The sequence below is a fragment of the Crotalus tigris genome, unplaced genomic scaffold, assembly GCF_016545835.1.
Source record: "Crotalus tigris isolate CLP2741 ecotype Arizona unplaced genomic scaffold, ASM1654583v1 scf7180000018683.451868, whole genome shotgun sequence".
Taxonomy (NCBI): domain Eukaryota; kingdom Metazoa; phylum Chordata; class Lepidosauria; order Squamata; family Viperidae; genus Crotalus; species Crotalus tigris.
This window is the reverse complement of record NW_024097144.1, coordinates 125,911-149,805: the sequence shown is the minus strand read 5'-3', so window position 1 is coordinate 149,805 and position 23,895 is coordinate 125,911. Positions and strand designations below refer to the sequence as shown.

The 23,895-nt window shown below is 37.1% G+C and overlaps 1 protein-coding gene across 2 annotated transcripts in view; it reads left to right on the top strand.

Annotated features, from left to right (window-relative positions):
• Positions 1-23,895, top strand: part of ZNF804A (zinc finger protein 804A) — a 241,454-nt gene that overhangs the window by 206,264 nt on the left and 11,295 nt on the right. For both annotated transcript variants that reach the window (XM_039355377.1, XM_039355379.1), the window contains exon 3: positions 21,095-21,225. In XM_039355377.1, the coding sequence (XP_039211311.1) occupies positions 21,095-21,225 (131 nt within the window). The remainder of the gene's footprint in view (positions 1-21,094; positions 21,226-23,895) is intronic.

Here is a 23,895-nt window from a genome sequence, read left to right as displayed (position 1 = left end):
AGAATGTAGGAACAAGAATGCACCCGATTATAGATCGCTGCAAAGTCCATTTCCATCTTTCACTCATGGCCACTGTCACAAGCACTGCATCGTTTTTGAGGGTCCTTGTTACAAATATTTGGAAGGCGATACAGTTGCTGATCCTTATTATTCCTTGCATATTAAAAAAAAAAACCTGCAGTCCACATCATTAAATCTGCACACAGAGCACTTTTCCTCACAGAACTCAATCACTCAGCATCTCTTTTTTTTTTTTAAAAAAAAGTATCTAAAATTGCAGTGCTAAGATGTATTATACAGCTCTGCGATATAGACAACAATGGCTTCTCTAGGTTGCTGAACTTGCTAGTGAAATTTAAGTGTCATTATAATGACTGATACTGCAGCCAAGAAATGATCTTGCCACTAGTGAATCAAATGTTTTAGGCTTTGGCAAAGCAGGAACAGCAAGACCTCTTATTAGAGCAAATATCTAGACAGTCAACAGAATAGCTTTTTTTCTTCTTCTTCAGTGATTTATCATGTTTGCTTCATACTAAAAATAAAGGCTCTCTGCATATAAAGTATTTGGCTAACATCCACTGAAGTGTGTTCAAGACTAGCCATTAAAAAAAAAATGCTGAGGTTTCCAGTTAGTGATTATTTCTGATTGGTTACTCAAGCACTTGAATACCCAACCACCTTCCTGCTGGTCTTCAGTTCTCAGTCAGTTCCATTCTCACTGCCAATAACGCTTCATCATAGTAGAAAGAATGGAAGTAATACAAAGAGACCCAAATATTATTCTTTAGAAATAATATGTTAACTCTGTTGGAAATACTCTGTCCAACAGCTGCAGTCTTTCAACACTCCTTGAGCTGCAGTGGGCCAAAAGGTATTACCAACAGGCAGGGCCTCCTAGCTTACAAAGCAGATGGATGATTTTAAATAAGCATCAAATCCAGAAGTTGCACTCCAGAGACAGGATGCTGGTCAATGTGTAACAACGCATCAGCTTGTTCTGCAGGAGAAAGTATTTTTGGTGGCCATAGTGGAAATAGAAAGGTTGAGGAAGAAGATCTTTGCTTTGATTTACTAAGTGGATTCTTATGATTTCAAGAGGTCCACCCCAATACTTAGCTTCAGTGTGCATGCGTGGAAGAGAAAGAGAGAGAGGGAAAATCAGGCAACTAAGGATTTGAAACACCTATTTGCAGCATGTCTTTTTATTACTACCAGTAGACTCCTAGCCTCGGGATGGCTGTTCTGATGTGATTCAGAAGGCATCTATATTAGCCATTTGGGTACATTAAGTACTGCATGTGTCAGAAGGTAATCATGGATCTATCCTGGATATGCTTAGGGAAAAAAAAGGAAGAAGAATCCTCATATATTTGCTACTGGATAAGATTTGAAATGGTAGGCCAATGTGATATAGAAATGGAATTGAAATGTCAAGTGAAATTTAAAGTAAAGAAAGAAAAAGGACTCCAAACCCGCCTTTAATTTCCCTGGTTGAGGAAAGATCTTGAAGGTATTACAACAAATTTATCTTTTTAATTAGAAAGTTTCTACCATCCCCACTGAAGTCGGTGAGGGTTTTTTTGCCATCAACTTCAGTAAAGGCAGACATGTGCTTCCCAAAAATCATTAAAAAAATTATTACTTTCCAAGTTCATGACAGTGACACATGTTACAATCTAGCCCCTATACAAATGGTTTCAATTTTATGATCTTTTGATTAGACATTTAAATTCATTCGAAAAGCAGGAAGCTAATTCCAGTCTTACAGCAGCCTTCTCTGTGGCAATATTTATGAGATACATTTGAGGTTTTTGCTGAAACTAACAAAAATAAACTAAAGCTCTGCATGTTGCCCATCCTGTTTTTCTACACAGGGCAACTTTGCCCAAGATAATGGTGAATATTCAACATAATATCCTCAACAATTTTCTTAATTTAAAAATCTTAGAAACCATTGCCATTTGCTCAACTTTAGACACACATTTAGATGCACCATGCCTCATGTTTATGAGGTGGCTAGAACAGCTAGAAGTGTGGGGATGGTTTGGAATCCAAGCTTTTCATTTGATTAACCATGGGAGCTTCCACAGGCCCAGATTCTAAGATTAATTTGCTTTAAGAGCAGAATTTCAGTGAAGTAGGCTGCCAGATCTGGGCTGCAGAACTCAAGAGGACTATTAAATTAAAGCAATTACAGATTTCTGCATTTCCTTGTTGATCTTAAGGGGTCATCAGCCCAAATCTGGTAATCCTGACTGAAGGAAACAACGAAAAGGCTATTATTGCAATTTTACTGTCAAGGAGGACCTACAAAATTAAGATAAAAGAAATCTTTAAAAGAATTGTTGATTTCATGATCCAAAGTAAAAAAATTAGAAAAAGCAACTAGGGTTGTATAATAATTCTATGCTGGAATAGCTCTCCTTTTCAGCAGTAGCTTCTTTGCAAAAGGAGTTGCAGTAAGCATGGCTTTCCACAAAGTTTTTCCTCATTCCACCCCACTGATGACTAGGACTGGGAATTTCAGTTCAGCAAGCAGTAGGCGTGAACTTAAATGGACTCCAGAAGATGGTAGAGGACAGGAAGACCTGGAGGAACGTTGTCCATGGGGTTGCGATGGGTCGGATACAACTTCGCAATTAACAACAACAACATCTAAGGCAGGGGTATCAAGATGGTGGCCCACAGGCTGGATGTATCACACGCAGGCCACACCCACCCTGGCTCCGCAAAGGCAAAAAATGCCACGATACTTCATGATACATCACATGACATGATCAAGTTTGACCCTGTGATCTAAAGGTTCATTTGTGCTACAAAATGAGATCAGCTCAGTTAGGAGAAGAGATCAATCTTGAATGAGAGGGTGCAATTGATCCTTTCTCCTTTTCTCAGCTCCTTCTTTTCTTATTCATGAAATAAAAATAAAGATCAAACCAAGTAACTGTCGGAAGATCAGCATCACAATGTAGATAATTATTTGGTGAATGGAAACGAACAAAACCTTTGAGATAACAATGGTTTGTTTGTTTCATTTCCCTATGGAAAGCAGCTTAATGCCATCAGAGCTCTTAACTAAAGTTATGTGAGTTTAGTTTCCTGAGTAAGTGTAGAAATATAATAATAGGACTACCAAATCTGGATGATCAGATACAGGTAGTCCTTGACTTACAACAGCTTGTTTAGTGACTGTTCAAAGTTACAACGGCACTGAAAAAGGAAAGAGTTATGACTGTTTTTCACAAGACTGTTCTGGCATCTCTGTGGTCATTTGATCAAAATTCAGATAACTTGTCAATTGGCTCATATTTATGATAATTGCAGTGTCCTAGGGGCCATGTGATCACTGTCTGCGACCTTCTGACATGCAGCATCAATAGAGAAGCCAGATTCACATAACAACCAAGTTACCAACTTAACAACTCAGTAGTTCATTTAACAACTGTGGCAAGAAGGGTCGTAAAATGGGATAAAACTCACTTAAGAAATGTCTCACTTAGCAACAGAAATTTTGAGCTCAATTGTGGTTGTAAGTTGAGGACAACCTGTAGTGACGAACCATAAGAGTTTTTGCTGCTTTTTAGTGGTTGTCTATATTTTTGTACCCCAGATCTGGTATACCTAACAATAGTTAGTTTTATCTCCCTTAAAACAGGTAAATTGCTGCCCTACCAAGAAACTGCAACTAAAGTACAATTAATTCAGTCATCGGGTATAACAGGAAAGCTCTCAGACACGGGTGCCCATTCATATGTGTGAAACATATCATTCTTAATCTACAAACCTTTTCTGTTGTCCATGTTTTCTTTAACAACGGATTAAATGCAATCTTTGCCTGAGAGTAAAGAAAGTAGGATCTGAACAAAGGCATGATGTTTGTCTCTTGGTGATTTCTATAACATGATGCATGTTCTTAAAAATATGGTGGAAGTTTTTGCTATAGAATTCACACCTGCTGTGAGACGTGCCCCCACTCTCACCCCCTAACTTCTTTTTCTTTTCTTCATTATCTATAAGTAAGGAAAACATTTAAATTAGCAAGTGTTTTTTTGTGTGTGTGTGTTTGTGTGATCTACTATGAAGGTGGTGCAGCATTCAACTGGCCCTTTCTAACAATGTTCCATGTTGAAGGAAAAATCCAGTCCAAGCTGGGAATAATCAAAATGGAGACTGCTTTAGAAAGAAGGTTATAGTTTATTAAGAGGAGAGCCAGACAGAAAGATGGCTCTGGAAAAACTGACCACATGTAGCAGGGAGTGGTGGGTTTTTATACCTTCTGGGGCTCTTGAAGTTGTTTCCTGTTCCTATTTGAGGCTTTGTATTTCCTGTGTCATGTACTTTGACCTGAGTCTGAGTGTACCCCTTTGGCACTGGTGGGTTAATCCTATTATGTCCTGTCTTAGAATTTGGGTGGGGTATGTTGATTTTAAGGGTCTTTGTCTTCCTAATCTCTTCAGCTTCTAGCTGGAAGGCTCCAGCCTTCCTGAATAGATTATTATATCTGCATTTCTAAAAACTGGTTTCTGCTCAGTTGTCTGGCTGGGGTGTGTGTGTCTTTTTAAAGATTTTCTCCATTATTCCTTTGGGAAAATATATTCTTCCTTTTTAATATTCCCCAAAATATTTCTTTCTCTGGATTCTTCCCATGTCCAATAGTTCTGGGCTGCAGAGTTACAACACAGACATCGATCTAGGAGTAGGCAGTTGGAAGCTACATTGCAAACATAACAAAATAATGCAAATGGAAATGTTCTAAAAATTCCCTTCCTGCCTTCATCTATCGAAGTAAAAGATAAAAGACAGAACCAAGACCAGAAACCAAAAGCTATACTGCTGAGCCAAGGAAATACAACACCTGCTATATAGAAGGTCCTTTTTCTGGCTTATAGCTAGAAGGCTGAACCAGACTAGCACATAGGCCTGGTTATTGCCAATTTGTGGGACTTTTCTCCTTTCCTAGAGAAGGCAGCTGGGAATTGAAAAGCAGATGGCATGCTAACATACAATAGCTGCTACATCTGCACAGTCTGACTACAAAGTTTATATCTATCCACTCAATCATAATTTTTACTCACCACAGAAACCAGGCAATTGCTTTATTTTAGTACTATATGGAAAAAAAAACATGCCCATCTAAAACTCACAGTATGGTGAAAGAAAAATGAAGTAGGCTAATTTTTACTTTTGAAATACTTTCAAGGATTTATGCAGTAAAAAACAATTTTAAAGTTCCGGCATTTTCAAAAATATTTTTAGGCCAAAATTGAAGCTACTATCACTACTGAAGATGAGGGTAAAAATGTTTTAAACTATAAGCTCTATAAAAAAGAAAAGAAAAATTGAAATAGGCATACATAAAAACGTTCTGTTATTCTATAGGGTGTTTGTGGTTCTTGAACTTAGTAGTGCTCTTAATTCTTTGCTAGGTTAGGATATAGATATAATTACTATCAAATTCAAATTAATATAGTAAATCAATTGTGTACAACATTCATTTGAACTCTCATTAAATTCCATTCAGGTTCTTATATCATAACCATTATTACAGTATTTGAGCATGGCATTAAATAATATTTCAATATGCAATTTGAACTGATTAGCTTATAAAATTGAGTTATGTTAATCAGCCCAAACTAATATGCAATATATGAATATATGATTGTTGCTAATTGCAGCAGGCATATATTGGAGCAATGCAAGAACAGCATAGAAATTGCTCATTGTAATCTTCATTTAAAATAATCCATTAGTTGCATTAACCTTTTCCAGACCTCTTAGAAATCTTAACGAAAACAACTGCAGCAATCTCTGTTCGAATCCGAGTCACGGCAGTTCCTCCTTCAATTTTACCTGCCTCCAGATGCTCCAACACTGGAAGTTTTTAAGAAGAGACTGGACAACCATTTATCTGAAATTGTATAGATCCCTTCCATCATCATCATCATCATCATCATCATCATCATCATCATTATCATCATCATCATCATCATTGAAAATCTGACTGTTCAGCACTAGTCTATACTATGCTTGGAATACATACATATGTGTGAATGCTACTTTGAACAACTTTAAGGAATAGCAAGTCGTGTGTGCATTCTCAGTACAGTATTTATAGCCAGTTTCAATGCAGATTCTCTCTGAATAGCTATTACCTCTTCCTCTTTAAATAAATTAAACTTCCTGTATCCTTGTTATTAAAATACTTTTTTTCTCCCTCCATTTTGTTTTTTTTTAATTACCCTGCTCCTGAAGAATATTTGCCTTCTTAATTACCATATTTTTCCGTGTATGAGACGCTATTTTTTCCTGCAAACACCCTGTTCAAAAATCAGGTGTGCCTTATACAAGTGCAGCGTCTTATTCACGAAAAAATAATGGTAACCTCCGCAGCCCAGGTCATGCCTCTATGGATTCTTTACATGCCACTGCCCTGCCACCTGGTGCAGGAGGATATCGCTGGCCCAAGATACCACCTGGTGCTGGAGGATCGTGCTTCCCCAAGGATGCCACCTGTCCCACTTCTATGACCTGTTTTTTACCAGTGCAGCTCAGGCTGAAGCCGCAAGAGGCCCCGGGAAGCCGCCTCAGTACAGTGATTGACGGCTGAGGGAGTGGGCAGGACTAAGCCCACAGAGTGGCATCTGATTGAAGGAAGTCATCTCCCTTGTGTGATGGCACCTAGAAGTACCAGTAATTGGGAGGCGTTTTATACAAGGCTGCATCTTATAGACGGAAAAATACGGTATTTTCTCAACTCTTTTTTGACTATGCTTCAAACAGTAAGCCAATTAAATATTTTTCTTACCTCTAACCAAACTTTAATTTTTTATAGAAAAATTGCCTTTTATTCATGTTCTATTTGCGAACACTTGGATGCAGGAAGTTTAGAAATTGTGATAGGAAAGAAGAAAAAAAAAACATGAGGTCATCAATATTCTCTATCCCTATTTGTTTGCATTTAATGGAAGATATAATTAGCACCAAGAGTAGATTGAAATTTGTACTCATTACTGTAAGCAATATAGCAAAACATAAAAACTGACAACAGTGTATAGTATAGGGTCTTTCAGTGGGTCCAATAAAAAGGATACATGGCCATGCTCCTCAAGCCTGTTCTTGAAAATGTTCAATGTCGTATGCACGGTGAATGTTCAGACTTGATCGATTGAATGATTGAATTGTTGCTGCCCAACTCTAAATGACTCTGTTCATTGCTATCAGTATACCAAAACCATGTAAAAATACTATAACAGAAGCAAACTAAGTAGAAAGAGATGAAAGAGAATGGGGAGGGAGAGCAAGAGATGGCAATCCTGGCAAATCCAAAATATCTAACAATTAGCATCCAATAAAAAGGATACCACCATCCTCATCCATGGCCTGGGAGAATACTAGGTGCTTATGTCCCTCTAGAATGCCAGGAAAATACAGAACTAGGAGCTACCGGGGGAACTTGATTCATTTACTACAGTAAAGAAGGTATGCTTCCTTGGTCTTGACAGATACAGTATTTAATCAAATGATCTGGAGCATGCAAACCCTGCCAGCTTGAGTTGGCTAGGAAGGCACCATGGGAGATAGGTGATCCTTCAAATAACTGTGCAGTGATGTTCTAGAGCCAGCTCATACCAACTCACAAGAGCTGATTATTAAATTTTCAGAAATTTTGCAGGCAGGCTGAGAACAGAACTGGACTTCAATTCCTAGTTTGTTTGGTGGCTTACAGCATGGTGGCAGCAATGGACCTGGAAGAGTTGGCTGTTATACATTTAACAGCACACCATTGGCTCTGTGCCAGGCTTTTAGGTAATAACCAACACCTTAAATATTATCAAGAAGCAAACTAACAACCAGTGTCATTCGTTAAGTGGAAGTATCACATGGACTTACCAAGGCATGTCCATAATTGCCCCTACCACTGCATTGCACAGATCAATTGAACTTTCTGAGTGATCTTCAAGAGGATATTACAAAAGTCAAGCCACGAGGGCATGAGTTACTTCCTGAATGGCCTCCTTTTCCAGTTGGTGCACCAGATGAAGTTTTACAAAAGCTTTCCTGGCCACAGTTGCCACCTACTCACTGAACAGCTGTGAATCCATGAATATCTCTAGATTGCATATCACTCTTTTCCACACAGTTCTTCCACACATTCTCCAGAAAATGGGACAATATCTTCACTTGGGGAATCATGAGGTAGCACTCCAAGCACTCAGTGGTTTTATGTAGATGCTAAAACGGAAGAGAAAGAGAATAGAACCCTGAGGGCCCAATGTAATGGCCTCTGCCTCTCAACTTACATTGACTGGAACCGGCCATGAAGAAGATACAGAAGCACCATAAAAAAGTGACCCCCATTCTCAACCCACCCCTAAAGCTGGTCCTGAAGGATACCGTGGTTGATAATATTGATAATACTGAGAGATCAAGGAGTACAAGGATGAATGTGTTACAGGTCTGCCTCAGGTCATCCACAAGATAGTCAACAAGATATCTATTTACTGAATCTGGATCAAATCCCAACTTGAACAGACTAGACAGATTTTATCCAAAGAATTTGTCAATGTTAGAATATTTATGAATTTTCTACGATATTAGAGCAGTTGGAATCAGTGTTGGAACCAGGCAGATAGTTTTCAGACAATAGGTACATTTTTCTATACTATCTATCTGTCTGTATACTAATTGGCCAGCCTATCTACATACTTACTTACTCATCTGCCTGCTGCATATCAAAAGTGATTCTAACAAGAGTCAGCTCTGAGGAACCATATGTATGTATGTATGTATGTATGTATGTATGTATGTATGTATGTATATTTGAAATCCTTACATTATTATGAAAAGGATAATATAGTAATAAATTATCAGGAACACTGAAAATGCAAACAATGGATTTGTTAGAGGAACTTATCTTTTAATTTAAATTCATTCAAAGTTATTATTGCCCACTATGGAATAAGATGTTGCTATTCATTTTTGCTTGAAGCTGTATGACAGTAATGGATTTTGATAAAACCTCTCTCTCCCCACCCCACCCCCATTTTTTTTTTTTTTTTTTTTGTAGCAAGATTTGTTTTCCTAATTGCCAGGTTTGGACAAGATATAATGAGTCACTCTAAATTGATGTCCCCCAAGTTTCAGTAACATTAATCTCTACATTTGGCAACTGCTAAGCAGGACTGTGTTTATTTTATGATGCCATTTCTAGAACTGACTGCCACTGATACAACATTACATTAAGAGGAAAGCTGCCACAAGCCTCTGGCTATAACAAAAATCAGATGGGTGCAATCTGATTATAAAATGAAGAACGTTGTGTGTGGGTTTGCAGAAGAGCATTAAAAAAACCTTCTGTCTTCCTGTGGATGCAATGTGTGTATTGGTGTGTTTTAAGACAATTGCCTGAATCTGTTTAAAGGACCATTAGGTCAATATAAACAGTAAAAAAAAAAAAAACATTAGGAAGTTTAGTTAAAAATAAGCAAGAACAAAATAATCAAGAACTTTTTCAATAGATTCAGTATTGTCCTATTGTACCCCCCTTCTGTCACCATATGCATTTAGTGGCTTAAAAAAATATCCTGATTTAATACCAAAGCATAGGCGATCTCATGTTGACTTCGCCTCCACAGAACAAGGAATTGAAAGTTAAGAATGTTGCCTTATGGGCTGAGCCTCATAACAATGATGTGCAGTGTCCCGAAGTTGTGATAGCTTATAATTTAGTCCTCTAAACACTCAAATTTAAAATGTACCTGTCATATTCAAAACTGGATTGGAAGAATGACGTGAACATGATGACTATAACTACCCTTATATACGACGCATCTCAGTCTTACTGTGTCTCAGAAAAATCTTTTCTATGTTAAGCCATATTTATATGCTGATTAGTAATAGCTGTCAGGGCAGGGAAAACAGTAAAAGGAAGTAGAGCCCCTTCCAATCCCTTCCATCAACAATACTGAATCCAACACAAAGATGACTTTTTTCAAGCTTTACAGGGCAAATGGTAAGCAACTTTTTAGGTGCCAAGGGGTCATAGTGAACCATATTTGGGGAAGGAAATGAAAGTATTGGAGAGCTACACATTTTTGCACAGCTTTTACATTATGGAACTTTAAGTCACTTGAATAAACATTGGAACAATAGAATTATGACACTTTTTGCAACATAACTTTTTTAATGCTTTAATTAAATGATAGCCTCATGTCACTTTCATCAAACAACTGAGACTCTTTCATTAAAAAAATACTTTGCAAGATATATAGTCTTCCTGAGTATAATCGTGTTACTCTTGAAGTGCTTAATAATTTTTCCAGTTTTTCAGAATACCCATTTATTTATTTAGGTTCTTAATAAAAGGCAATGTGAATATGGATCAAACTGCCAAACTTCCTGAGTTATAAAAGAAGGATGCATAATGCGTTTTTATGAATTTATAGTTTTACATTTTAAAAAGCCTGTTACTTTACGTTGCAAGTCCTGAAATCCTTGAATTAGGTAGCTGACCACTTACCAACTAGAAAAGGAATGTAGAGGGAATAATCAGGCACAGTCTAAGTAACATGAGCAGAGAGATTCTTATTTTTGTGATAGACTTATATACATTTACACATTTCATAACTATGGTTGAATCTTCTTCATATCACATTTTTCCGTGTTTCAGGAAGGGACTATTTCACTGAATGAATTATTTCTAAGATGGAAATGTGCATTTTAAAAGGCGTGCATTCTAAATGAACTGGAAACAGTAAATGTTTGACTCAAAAAACCTATGTTTAAACCAGTGTTTCTCAACCTTGACAATTTTAAGGCATGTGGATTTCAACTCCCAGAATTCCACAGCCAGCAATGCTGGCTGTGGAATTCTGGGAGTTGAAATCCACATGCCTTAAAATTGTCAAGGTTGAGAAACACTGGTTTAAACCGTTTGGGTGATTGCTTTAAAAATGCATCATTGCTAAGCATTAGAATATATAAAATACTATCTATAACATGTTCATTGATCACTAGCAAAACACGCTAGGCTTTCCCTTGCAATGATTCTTCTCATACTTTTTTCATTCATTGACAAAAAAAAATGTGATTTTAGATAGGTACAGCAATAATTTAGCTACATGTCCATTTGTGGTGGGAAACAAACATAAAGGAGGTGTTTTTGCACATTCTCAAAAGGTTATCCTTGGTTCCAGCAGTACTAGACAATTTCCATTCAGTTTCCAATTTTTCCTTTCTGGGGAACCATGTTAAGAAGATTGTAGCCTTGCAGTTCCAGGGGGATCTGGAGGAAGCAGATGAAATTGGACTGTTTCAGTTGAATTTCCAGCTGGGATATAGTATCAAAACATCATTGTTCACATGAATGGATGATCTCTGGTGCCCCTGGGATGGGGAAAGTATATCCATCTCGGCCCTCCTTGATCTCTCATCCATCAGTGTGTGTGTGTGTGTGTGTGTGTGTGTGTGTGTGTGTGTGTGTGAGAGAGAGAGAGAGAGAGAGAGAGAGAGAGAGAGAGAGAGAGAGAGAGAGAGAAATATCATTAATATGCTGATGAGACTCAGTTATAAATCTTTCTCAGTTTGGATAGGGAAAAACCAGCTTCAGCTGAGCCCTGACAAGACTGACTGACTATGGGTTTTAGGAGCTCTGCATCGAGTGCTCTTCCAACATTTACTCTGGATGGTGAACACTCCCTGAAGTAGAATTTGGGGATTCTCTTGGACTCATGTGTCCTGCTTGAGGAACAGGTGGGAGCTATGGCCAAGAGAATCTTTGTACCATTGTAACTTGTGCACCAATTGTACCTATTCCTAGATCAGGAGGCATTGCTTGTAGACACTCATCCCTTAGTCACCTCTCATTTGGACTATTGCAATGTATTGTACATGGAGCTGCCCTTGAATAGGATTGGAAGCTCAGCTGATCCAAAATGCAGCAGCATATGCAGTGCTGGGTGCTCTCTATATAAGAACACTTTATATGAGATGCACTGGCTTCCAGTAGATTTCCAGGTACAATTCAGGGTCTGATTATCACTTTTAAAGCTCTACACAGCAGACCCAAGTTTACATACAGGACTACGTCTCCCAGATAGTTTTCACTTATCCCATTGGATAAGGCAGTGAGCATTCCTTGGGTCTCCTCAGTCTCCAGGAGGCTATGAAATCCTGACTATTTCCACAAAAGTCCACAAAGCAGATTGTGATGTAGGTGCAGTTGTAGCTATCACGTTGCTATTGGGATTTTTGTAGGGCCCACAAAACATGGTCTTGTTATTGTGCATTTTAACATGCATGCATTCTAAATGAATTGGAAACAGTAAACATTTGATTGTGATTTGATTGACTGTCTTCAAATGGTCATCACCCAGAGTGCCTTGGTAGATGGATGATCATAAAAATACATAAGCATGTTTGTAAATAATAAATAAAGCAGTGTTGCCAGCCCTGTTTTGTCAATGAACTGACAAGCACACTTACTAATTTGATTTATTATATTTTTTTAATCAACCTAATAAAGCTTGTTGCTTGAAGAACCCTTGTTTTTATCAATCCTCCATCATCTCTCATTGCCCCATTTGAATAATATATTTACTGATCCAGATGCAGTCTTAGCAGTATAGACAGGAAGAGCTGAAAGCAAAGAATCACTTATGTAAAGTTGAGCTAATGCTGGCAAAGGAGGCAGAAACATCTTTCTTGGAGATCGGAGATTTCCCATTGGGTATCTCTTTTTTTCTTTTGGAAGGAGGAATTTGGGACTGGATGCATCCTCAGTTACTTTAAGGAACTATTTTTCAGCCTTGACAACTTTAAAATGCATGGACATTAATTCCCAGAATCCCCCAGCCAGCATTCTGGAAGTTGAAGTCCATACATCTTAAAGTTGCCAAAGCTGAGAACCACTGCTCTAGGATTATCATTTTATAAAGTTTAAAAAGGTTTTACGACAGATAGAAAATCTCTTCAGATATGGGGGAAGATACCCCTTTCCCCCATACCTGGTCGATACTTTTCCAGATTAGTATTTTAAACATCAATAATTTGATGCCCAAAATAAAGCTAATCTTTTAATGGTGGCTCAGTTTGACATGGAACAGATCAAAGAATTTCATGTGCACTGAAAACATCTATAGCCTCATTGTTTTTAATAATTAGTCAGTCATGGATTGTCAAATACTATAAAATGGTTGATCCAAATTTCTTGCTTTCTAAAGAAGGTTGTCATGCTATTGGTACCCTGAAGTGCCTAACATCTTCAGTGATCCAAATGCATTGTAATTGAATTCTAAACTCCTTTTAGTGCTAGGCTGAATTAATCATGGTATGTACTCAGAAAATTGCCTACAGCTCCACTAGAGAGATCCCGATTAGGGTCACTGTCTGCTCCACTAGAACATTATTTAAATGAAAGAAAAATAACAGATCACTGCTGATAGTTTTTTTTTTAAGCCAGGTAAACCAGTTCAGCATATTTTAATGTCTTCAAACAACACAGTCAGGATATTTTGCCTGGCACAAATAAATATATAGAAACCAAAGGGGAAAATAACAGGATCCCTTAATATTAAAATATTCTGTTCTTCAAACAGCTGTAGTGTTATTTATATATTTATATATCACTTTTGTTTTATTTATTTTTTTACAAATAACTCAAAGCAGCAAACATAGCCAACACACCTTTCTCTTCCTATTTTCCCCACAACAACCCTGTTAGGTGAGTCGGGCTGTGCGTCCCCATTCCCTTATTCCCAGTACTATTGACATCTCTATATTTGCCCTTGGTACTATGATTTCTCCCACCTATGTGAAAGTTTTCACTCATTCATAGAAGCTTAAGTCCCCTGCCCAATCCTACTCTACAAATGGAGCACCCTAATTTTAAGCCTTCCTTGAATTTCTGTCATCTGTATCCATTTCCTCTTCCATTTCCATTTCCGTTTCCATTTATTGTGTCTCTAATGTTATTCTGTATGCCTTCCTGTTTCCTGCTGTAAATTTTAGGGACTTCTAAAATTGATCCCCACCTGTGAAATGGGCCATCTTCCTCTTGACTGTCTTGTATCTACCTATGAAACTTACAGTTTGGCATACCATCAGATACCTACTTCACAATAACTCTCATTCTCCATTGAATCTACCCCAATTTACACTTTCATTTCACAAAATCATTCAATTTGTAAAGGGGCTATTAAAGCATCAAGGACAACTTTTTATTGCAGGAATCTAAATGAAAGAATCCTCAGCTGTTATCTAGCTTATGCTTCGGATCATCTGGTGAAGGAAAGTCCACCATCTCTCTAGCTAATGTTGTCAGCATAAGTCCTAATGTTCCTTCCAAAACTTTTTAAATGCTATTATATACATTTCTTTTAAGGCTGAACATACCACATCTCTCTCTCTCTCTCTCTCTCTCTCTCTCTCTTTTTGTGTAAATATTGCACTAAGGTTCCTCTGATACTCCTCTCCACCTGTTCCAGTTTCTCTGAATCTTGCCAAAGCACACAATGGTCCAGAGGGTAATATGTTTACATTCTTCTTGTGTGGCCACATTAATATTCAAAGAACAGAAGATGAATATTAAATCAATTTCTGTACTTGCATTTTAAAGAGAAAAAAGGAACATAAAGCATGTTCAGGATCATCGCTGCAGGATGTTCTCTCTTATGATGGAGAGAGAAATCCATTGAAGAACTGACTGTCATAGAAAGAAGTCTCAGGGTCTGGATTTATACTGTACTATTTAAAAGACCCAGATGTTTTGTTCAAACAAAGCTACTTTCTAATTGCTAGAGACTACAAACTTTCTTAAGCTCCCTCTGAGAAATAGTAACAGTAGAATTCATGATTATTTAAATTGCTGTATAATGTATTGGTACACCTTAAAATGTACTAGAGTTCCTTAAAAGGTGAGAATGGACCATTGAAACAACAACCATCTCAAGTATAATAATTCACTTTGTCTTTTTTCTTGGCATGTTTTAAAGGATTATGAAAGCATATGAACAAACAGATGCATGTACAGTCAAAATGAGAAAAGGGGGCATATGGAAACAATAAAGCACAAATAAATATTCCCTATTAATGAAAAGGGGAAAAAAGACATCTTCAATTATATTAGTGCAGCCAGCTACAATTATAAATTGCAGAGTTAAATTAGGTTAGTTCCATGAAGGATTATATCTCACTATTAACCTTAATCATAGAAACAGAAGCTATTGAAAAAGTGAGTGCTGATACATATAAACTTAAATCTCATTTAATGGGACTTGTATTTTCCTGTTACCATAATACTTTATACAACTTATTATTTTATATTCTATTCAGTTAAAATCTTAGCAGATCTATAAATAGAGGAGTGAGAAAGACGGGAGGTTGAAAATGAAGGAAGGAGAAGGAGTAAATGACATTGCAGAAGTCTCAAGATCCCCAGAGACCTTGTGGCTTTATTTAAATCCTAAAGATGGGGATCAAATGACAAGTGCAGATCATCACTTCATATCTACATATTAATGACTTTACACATGTGATTGAATCCAAGCAAGACAGTTCTCAATTTTGTAAAACTAAGAACAAAAGCTTGTTTCCATATTCTTCAGCAGTCAGATTTTCTATGCACATGTGACTTCATCATCCTTGTATGCAGGAAAGCATTTGATGAACCAGATTATATTTGTGAATATAGGCTATAAGCAATTTCCTGAATACAAGAGTTAAATGTCTGAAGTTTCAAGATTACAGTATTGTCATACTTTGTGTGAAATCTAACATACTGCATAGTAAATGTGCATAGTAAGAACAGAAGGATGGAGAAAAGGAAATGTAAATGTTAGCCCCCAAAATAAAATGAAAACATCTCCCTAAAGCATGGTACTGGCAAAGAAGAAAAACCCCAGCAGCTAAATTGAAAATTGAAAAAAAAAAAAAGAACAATGGGATAACAATAACAATAATAAGCTGAAAGTCTAATAGGAAAAAAATATCAATGGAGAAAAAAGGCCCAGGAGACACCTTACGGAAGATGAGATCTATCAATCTGAGACCAAGGATATATAAATATGCTGAGTGTTTCTAGCTCTAACATCAAACCAAGAAGTTTTAAATTCACTGAAGTAAGTGAGTGAGAAGTAAGTAATAAGGAGTACCAAGAGAAGAACAATCAGTTGAAAGGTTATGCTACAGAACAAATATTATTAAGAGAAATCAGTTGATTTGGTTGCAAAATATAAGATTTAGAGAAAACTCAGGTAACTTTTATTTGGAAGGACTGAGATTTAATTCTGATTTTTCCCCTTAAGTTGCATTACTCAGAGATGAAGTTCTTTCTCCAATTGCATGTTAGTATGGTATATAAAACAGGCTTAAGTCATCATTAGCTGCACTGGTTTAGAGTAATGTTTATCCCCTTTCTTTTGACAATATTCTGGACTACCTCAAGGTGTTCTCATTGAGAATTTCTTCATATTCTACAAACATTTTGTTTTAATCAAAGTATTTTGCACAGTTTTCAAAATATGCATATTTTGGATGCAATTTTCCTTAACGTGTGTTACTAGAGAACTATGTATTTTCACTGAATTATTTACTCTTAATGTCTGCTCTACTTTTAAAATGCAGAATTAAATAAATTCATATTAAAATTCAAAATGAACAATTTTTCTGCCTTAGTTTTATTTTTATAATTCATTACTAAGAATATCTTAGTAATGAATTACATTAATATCTTTGCTCAGATAGACAACAAAATATATTTTCCTGATATATTTGGAAAGCAGAGCAAACTTTTTGTAATCAAGCCATAGGATAAAACACTGAGAAATGCAACTTTTCTTAAGCAAGGGTGGGGGGAGAGAAAATTGAATTCTGTTTCTTTGCAGGTATTTGTGTTACTCTGAAAATCTTTCTCCTGCAATTTGTTTATCCCAATATCTGTCAGGCTTCGCTTTTATGAATTCAAACTTGCTTAAAAAAAAGACCCTTGTCACAACAGCTGGTAGCAGTTTTAGGGCAGCCTTGCAAGAGAAGAACAGGACTGCTACTGCTCGCCATAGTGTAAATATTTGTTTTAAAAGATTGCTCTTAATAAAGTAGTGCAGTGTTTGATTGATTCATCTGGCTGTTTTTATTACACTAATGGAATGTGTTTATCTTCCAAGATTGAACATGTAATGGGTTTGATTTTTGGAGCTTGTTTGGATAAACACCAGACTGAAAAATTTAATCTTTGATTAACTCAATGGAATGACCATGCACACTTCTTCAATGCAGCTTTGAGCTGTTCTTGTGCTGTGCCTATGCGGTCTGGACTCTAAAAACAGCTTTAAAAAATACTGTCACTTGCCAGGTGTAGCTTGCCAGGTGTTCATTTTGGGCTGAGGGCTAGTGTATCCTCATGCAAACAATTCCTCTGCAGGTATGCTTTCCTAACTTTCTAACACATTAGGGCAATTTTGGGGACAGTTGAAGTCAATCAAGACAGAGTTACTGTTTGTACATTGGGATTTTCTGTTGATGTTAGCTTCTGGATGTGCAGGCATCCCCTGGGAAGGAGAAGGTTTGCAGTCTGGAGATTCTTCAAGATTCATGGCGTCTGCTTGAGCAGCAAGTTGAGGCCATGGTTAGTGAAATGTTTTGTTCAGCTTTCGTTGATGCACCATTGTGACCCAACCTGGTACAGGAGGACCTAAGTACAATAACCTATGCCTTCATTAGCATCTAGTTGGGCTGCCCTTAAAGACTACTTGGAACTGCAACAAGATGACATCTACCATAGCCTCCCGGTACTGTAACAGGATTCTGACAGTATGACTTGGATGTCTAGGGGTGGATATGTGTAATTACTATTGTTGGTGTACCAATGATGCCTCAGCTGTATTGTCCCATACATCATCCAGCAGCTTTATGTAGATGTTAAATAGGAGCAAGGAGAGGGATGATTCCTGAGGCATCCCACAAAATGCAGTGACCTTGGGCTTGAGCTCTCCCCTGCCCCCACAATGGAATCAGCCCTGGAGAAAAGAGCAGAACCATTGCAAAATAATGTCTTCCCTCCCCCACTCCCAGCCCTCCAGTTCAGTTCAGAAGTATGCCATTATCATAGGTAATGAAAGCCACCAATTAAGTGAGAAGGACTGTCACTAGAGGACTTAGTGAGAAGGACTGTCACTAGATTCCCTCCCAATCCTGCCAGAAATCATCCATAAGCATGCTCAGGATGTCTTTGAATCTACTGAAAGAAGTCTAGATCTGCTTCCTCAAGTGTTCTTTGATCCTGGCTACCTTATTTACAATCTTTTCCTCAAAAGAAAAAGTTGGAATCTGGTTGGAAATTATCTAACCTTATTGCATCCAGCAATTGCTTTCGAGGAAGTGGGCAGATCATAACTCCTTAAAAAAGCTGACCATAAAATAGTTGACCATATAATAAGGTAACCCATAAACCATAGTTTGTAATCATAATGTCATGGTTCCAACTAATAAAACACTTCAAAGAACTTCCAGGCATTTTATCCTAAAAAGTCTTTTTATTCATGTGACAAAATATTAGCACGGCATGGTAAAGGGGATGCTAAGTTCTGAAATTTCCACCCACCAGAGCAGTTATTTTTGCTAGCATTTCCCCTCCCTTATTTTGCTATCATGATTTACGTTCTCCAATTAGTTTGAAGGGCAAAAGTTCTCTTCTGTTCCCTTTCCTTAACTCTAAAAGTACCAGATAATTCTGCATATTTTGTCAAAGCAAGAATATTTAATATTAGCAGCGTTGACATCCAGCCCCCCTTACAAAAAGGACAGATCCTGTAATGTAAACAAAAGCATATGTTAATGACTAGTTTTCAGTTTGTTGGGGTATTTTGCATGAAACCTTTTGACAAGCCTGTCAGCTTTCACCTCACTGGATTTCACCCAGGTGGCTTCAGACAATGGGTATCCCTTCCATTGTACTAGGTACTGCAATTTCCCTTTAAAAATTCTAGAGTCAAGAATACATTTCACTTCATAGTGGGTCTGTCCCGCTACTACGAGGGGCCCAGGTGTCTTCTTCGGGGGTGGTCTTAAAGTGGAGCCCCGATAAGGTTTCAACAAGCTGCAATGGAAGACTGGGTGAATTCTTCCTAAAAGGCTGGGGAGTTTTAATTCTATGGTGACTGGATTGATGATCCTTATTATAGTGAAAGGCCCCAAGAATTTTGGTCCCAATTTCTTGCTGGGCAATTTGAGGTGTAAATATTTATTTGACAAATAAACCTTTTCCCCAACTTGGAATGTTCTTTGGGGAGCCCTCTTTCTATCAGCCTGCTTTTTATAGGTTTCAAAAGTCTTTTTTAAAACAGTTTTTGTGTTTCTCCAAACTTTTTCCCATCCCCTCACCCATTGGTCAAGTGTCTGGGAAGCGGAGGGCACCTGAGGGTATTCAGGTATTGGGCTGAACTCTTTTCCTGTGGCCACTCTGAAAGGCATGTAGCCGGTGCTGCTGTGCACAGAATTATTGTACACCACCTCTGCAAAAGGGAGGAGGTCAGTCCAGTTTGTCTGCTGATAAGAAGCGTAGCATCTAAGATATTGCTCCACCATTTTGTTAGCGGATTCTGCAGCCCCATTGGTGGCCGGAAAAAAAGGATTTGAGATCTTAGCATGATGTCAAGGTTCTGACTAATGAAACACTTCAAAGAACTTCCAGGCACTTTATCCTAAAAAGTCTTTTTATTCATGTGACAAAATATCGGCACGGCATGATGACAGGGATGCTAAGATCTGAAATTTTCACCCACCAAGCAGTTATTTTTGCTACCATTTTCCCTCCCTTATTTTGCTGTCATGATTTACGTTCTCCAATTAGTTTGAAGGGCAAAGGTTCTCTTCTGTTCCCTTTCCCTCCTCCTTCATTCTCCTCTGAATTAACTCTAAAAGTACCAGTTCTGCATATTTTGTCAAAGCAAGAATATTCAATATTAGCAGCGTCGACACATAATGGTTAATTGCATAAAATGCTAAGTCCAGAGTAAACATTTTAGTTTACTATGAGGTGCAGACCAGGTGATTGTTTTATTTTGCTTTTTATGAATAGTATAAGACCTGCTGGGATTAAAGCCCACTGAATTCAGTGGAGATAACTTCTGAATGATAGCAAATATAGGACTGCAGTGTGAGAATTTTTAGACAATTAAAATGACAATTAATAAGGAAAGATTAAACATTAGACCTTGCAATGGGAATCTTCTAGTCAAACAATTAATTTTGAAGGGAGGATTTCTCAAGGGAAACTGCAAGTTTATAAGGCAATGTGTTTTTGCAAATGTCCCCCAAATGTTAGGAATCCTGTCTCATTTTCAACTATATATATATATATATATATATATATATATATATATTTACAATAAAGGAATAGAACATTTTACTTAGTCTCTGCCAGAAACCTCTTTATTTTTCTTGAACAATTCTCATAGGATTTTATCAAAAAGTATGGCTGTTTAAATTTATTTCAAGGAGAAGAAAGTCTCAGTAATATTCTCATATTTAGAATATGGTGCTCTGGTTAGGGGATGGCCGTATTGTATTTTAGAATGTATAATGTTTCATTGCACAATTATTGTTCCAGCATCCTACATTTGCTAACTTCCCATGGATCAATTAAATCCTAATGGAAGACACCGTAGAATAGTCCTCTAAGCTGTTTCCAAATTGGGAATTATGAATACCAGGATCTTTTGGAGTGATGAAACTATGTGAGACAAACAAGAAAAAATAACTACAACAGTCACTTCAAGCCTATTTATCAATAAACTCAAAAATACCATGCAGAGAAATAAATTCTAAAGTAGCCTGGGAATAAGATAGGAAAATGGAACACAGAAAGAGAACTTTTGAGAAATTGCAAGGCAGATTTTACTATATAAAAAAATATAAGCAGCCCCAAAATTTTTGACAATTTTTTTTTTTAAAGTACACCAGGGCACATTCATTTCTTCCTGTCAAATAGAGTAATCAACACTAAATTTTGGTATTGTAAAATGATATTTTCATCGAAGTTCCTTTCTTTGCACTAATGTTTCTCTTTTTCTTATTTGCTTCCAATTATTTCTAACAGAGGCTCAAGGAACTAAAACAGAGGGAGTTTGCCCGGAATGTAGCATCCAAATCCAGAAAGGATGAAAAGAAACAAGAGAAAGCTCTTCAACGCTTACACAAGTTAGCCGAACTCAGAAAAGAAGCTGCATGGTGAGTGAAAAGTTATCAAAAGGCAAAAAGAGAAAGAAAGAAAGAAAGAAAGAAAGAAAGAAAGAAAGAAAGAAAGAAAGAAAGAAAGGGAGGAAGAACGTAACTGACTATTGTGATCTCAAACCAGAACAACATATTTTTTTTCTGACAAACTGTACCTGACAACTAGATATGACACAATGCAAAGAAATAAGCATTTTAAAAGTATTGTTGCTTTTGAAGAAAGCTAAACATTTAAGAAATGACATGCATTTAACTAAAATATTGGTAGTGATTTCTATGAGATGGCAGAAGTGCCATTTCAGTGCAAGCTCATCCCATTTGAAGGTATATGATACGTTCAGCATCTTGTCCAGTTTGACCACTCACTCTCAGATATCACCGATTGTGGTGTGCGTATGCGTGTGCGTGTGCGTGTGTGTGTGTGTACGTAAGAATGTATGTGTAAGTGTATGTGTGGACACATGTTTGTGTATCCATATTGATAAAGGCAAGCAGAGCAGTTTAAATCAATGACAAATAGGTTAAGTATTTGAAGGAAAGAAATATATCGGTGTGCTGTTGATTCTCTGCAACTTTTTCATTAATACTGCTGGAAGAGAGACAGACTCTACTCTCTCTGCCAAAACAAGAAGGTGAAATGAACATTGTGGGTGATCCCATTCTTCCATATATTTATCTTCTTTATGAAAAACTGCGTGGATATGGCTCTGGGGATTTTAAATAGAGAAGGAGTAGCAATTTCCCCCTTTTTGATATTAGGATTATTTTGCTGGATCCCAAGTGTTTCATAACTGAAGCCCTTCCCTTTACAGAAAAAAAAAAATCTATGCCAGTCTCATTGATTATATCCCATCAAGTCATTTTTGATTCCTAGCAACCACATACATAGATTTTCTCCATGATGATCTATCCCCCAATCTGATCTTTCAGGTGTCCCAGCACTGTACCCACTGCAACTGTAACTAAACATTCACCTTGCTGTAGTTTGTCCTTTTCTTCTCTTTCCTTCTACCTTTCCCAGTATTAGAGCATTTTCCTGAGAACGAGGTCTTCGCATAATGTGTCCAAAGTATAATAATTTGAACTTGGTCATTTGTGCCTTGAGTGAGAATCCTGGTTTGCTTTTTTTGATGTTCCATCAGTTTGTTTTCTTAGCTGTCCAAGGTATTCTCAGGAGTCTTCTACAAAACCAAAATTCAAAAGTGCTGGTACTGTTCCTATCCTGCTCCTTTAAAATCCAACTTTCACTTCCATAGAGTATCAAGGGAGTACCATGGTTTTCATGATTCTCATCTTTGTAAGAATAGACACATCATGGTACTGAATCTCTTTTTTAAGGACTTCATATCTGCTGTACCAGGTGCTACTTTATAGTATATTTTCTTAGCAAAGTAAATAAACAAACAAAAAAATATTGGTGGCAGAATAATGTTACAGAAATAAACAGAGATACACAATTTTTAGGATTTTTTTTCTAAAAAGTTTGGAGAATATTTTTTTGAATGTTTCTTGTGCTAAGCATAAAATATGTTTGTTTCTTTTTTTTTTCTTCCCCTCCTGCATGAAATAAAAGTGAGAAACCATGCCATCAGTTTGTCAAAAATTGACCCTGGAATTCTGATATTCTGGCAGCCACAAATAAAGGGTTTAATGCCACTGATTGCAGAATGAAATATGAATATGAAATATGTGCTTCCTTTTCATATACACTTTGTCTCCTTGGTGCATTTGCTCTAAACCCAGAGAGGGTTAATTGGACGTAATACTGGAATGTCAAGCAGATCTAACATGGAAATAATTTCACTCCATCTTTTGCTGGAGTGCTCCTTGTATGTTTCCTAAAAATAGTCTTCAAATAACCAAACTGCTTGGCAGTCTGGAATTAGATAAACATAAGGTGATCTTCAAAAACCGGGGAACAATTATGAAAATGTATGATTAGTTAAATGTTTAATTACATTAAGTAGTAACACCTACACAAGTCAGCCTGTAGTGTAGAAACTGAACACAGGGGATGCCTTGCAGTTGCTGATCTCTATCATACTTTTAGATCTCTAAAGTTTTACATCCTTTATTGAGGTGCAGCCACACTTTCAAACTGCTAATAGCATAAACCATAACCTCTTAGCACCCTCTAAATCGACCGGCTGCCATTTTAATGTCATTTCCATAGTTTTGAAAGCGCTGCAGCTTTGCCATTGCCCTCATTATGGAAATATTGAACCTATCACAATCTGGTGGCTATTTTTTCCCCTTGGTGACAAAAAATGTGACCGGAAAAATTACGGTCCTTTGAAAAAACAAGCTTGCCCCCCAAAAAGGGAACACTAACAAGAGAGAATTGCTACATGAAAATCTAAAGAAAATTAATTTCATAATTTATCCATGATCAAAACAAATCCATTATTTCCTATGGTAGGTTTAGCATTTTTCTAAAATCAAAATAGATATGAAATCTAGGTTGCCAAATGTGGGGGTCCATGAATTCCTTATCCTTTTAGTTGCATTTATTTCCACTGATATAGGCATTGTTTGTGCCATTGCAGGAACATGTCAATGACCAGGCACCTCAATGCCTTTGTTTCTAGGTCCACTTCTAAAATTCTGCCCTCTTTAATGATCTTGAAGGCCTTGTAGGTGTAAAAACAAAGTCTTTGGCTTATAGAA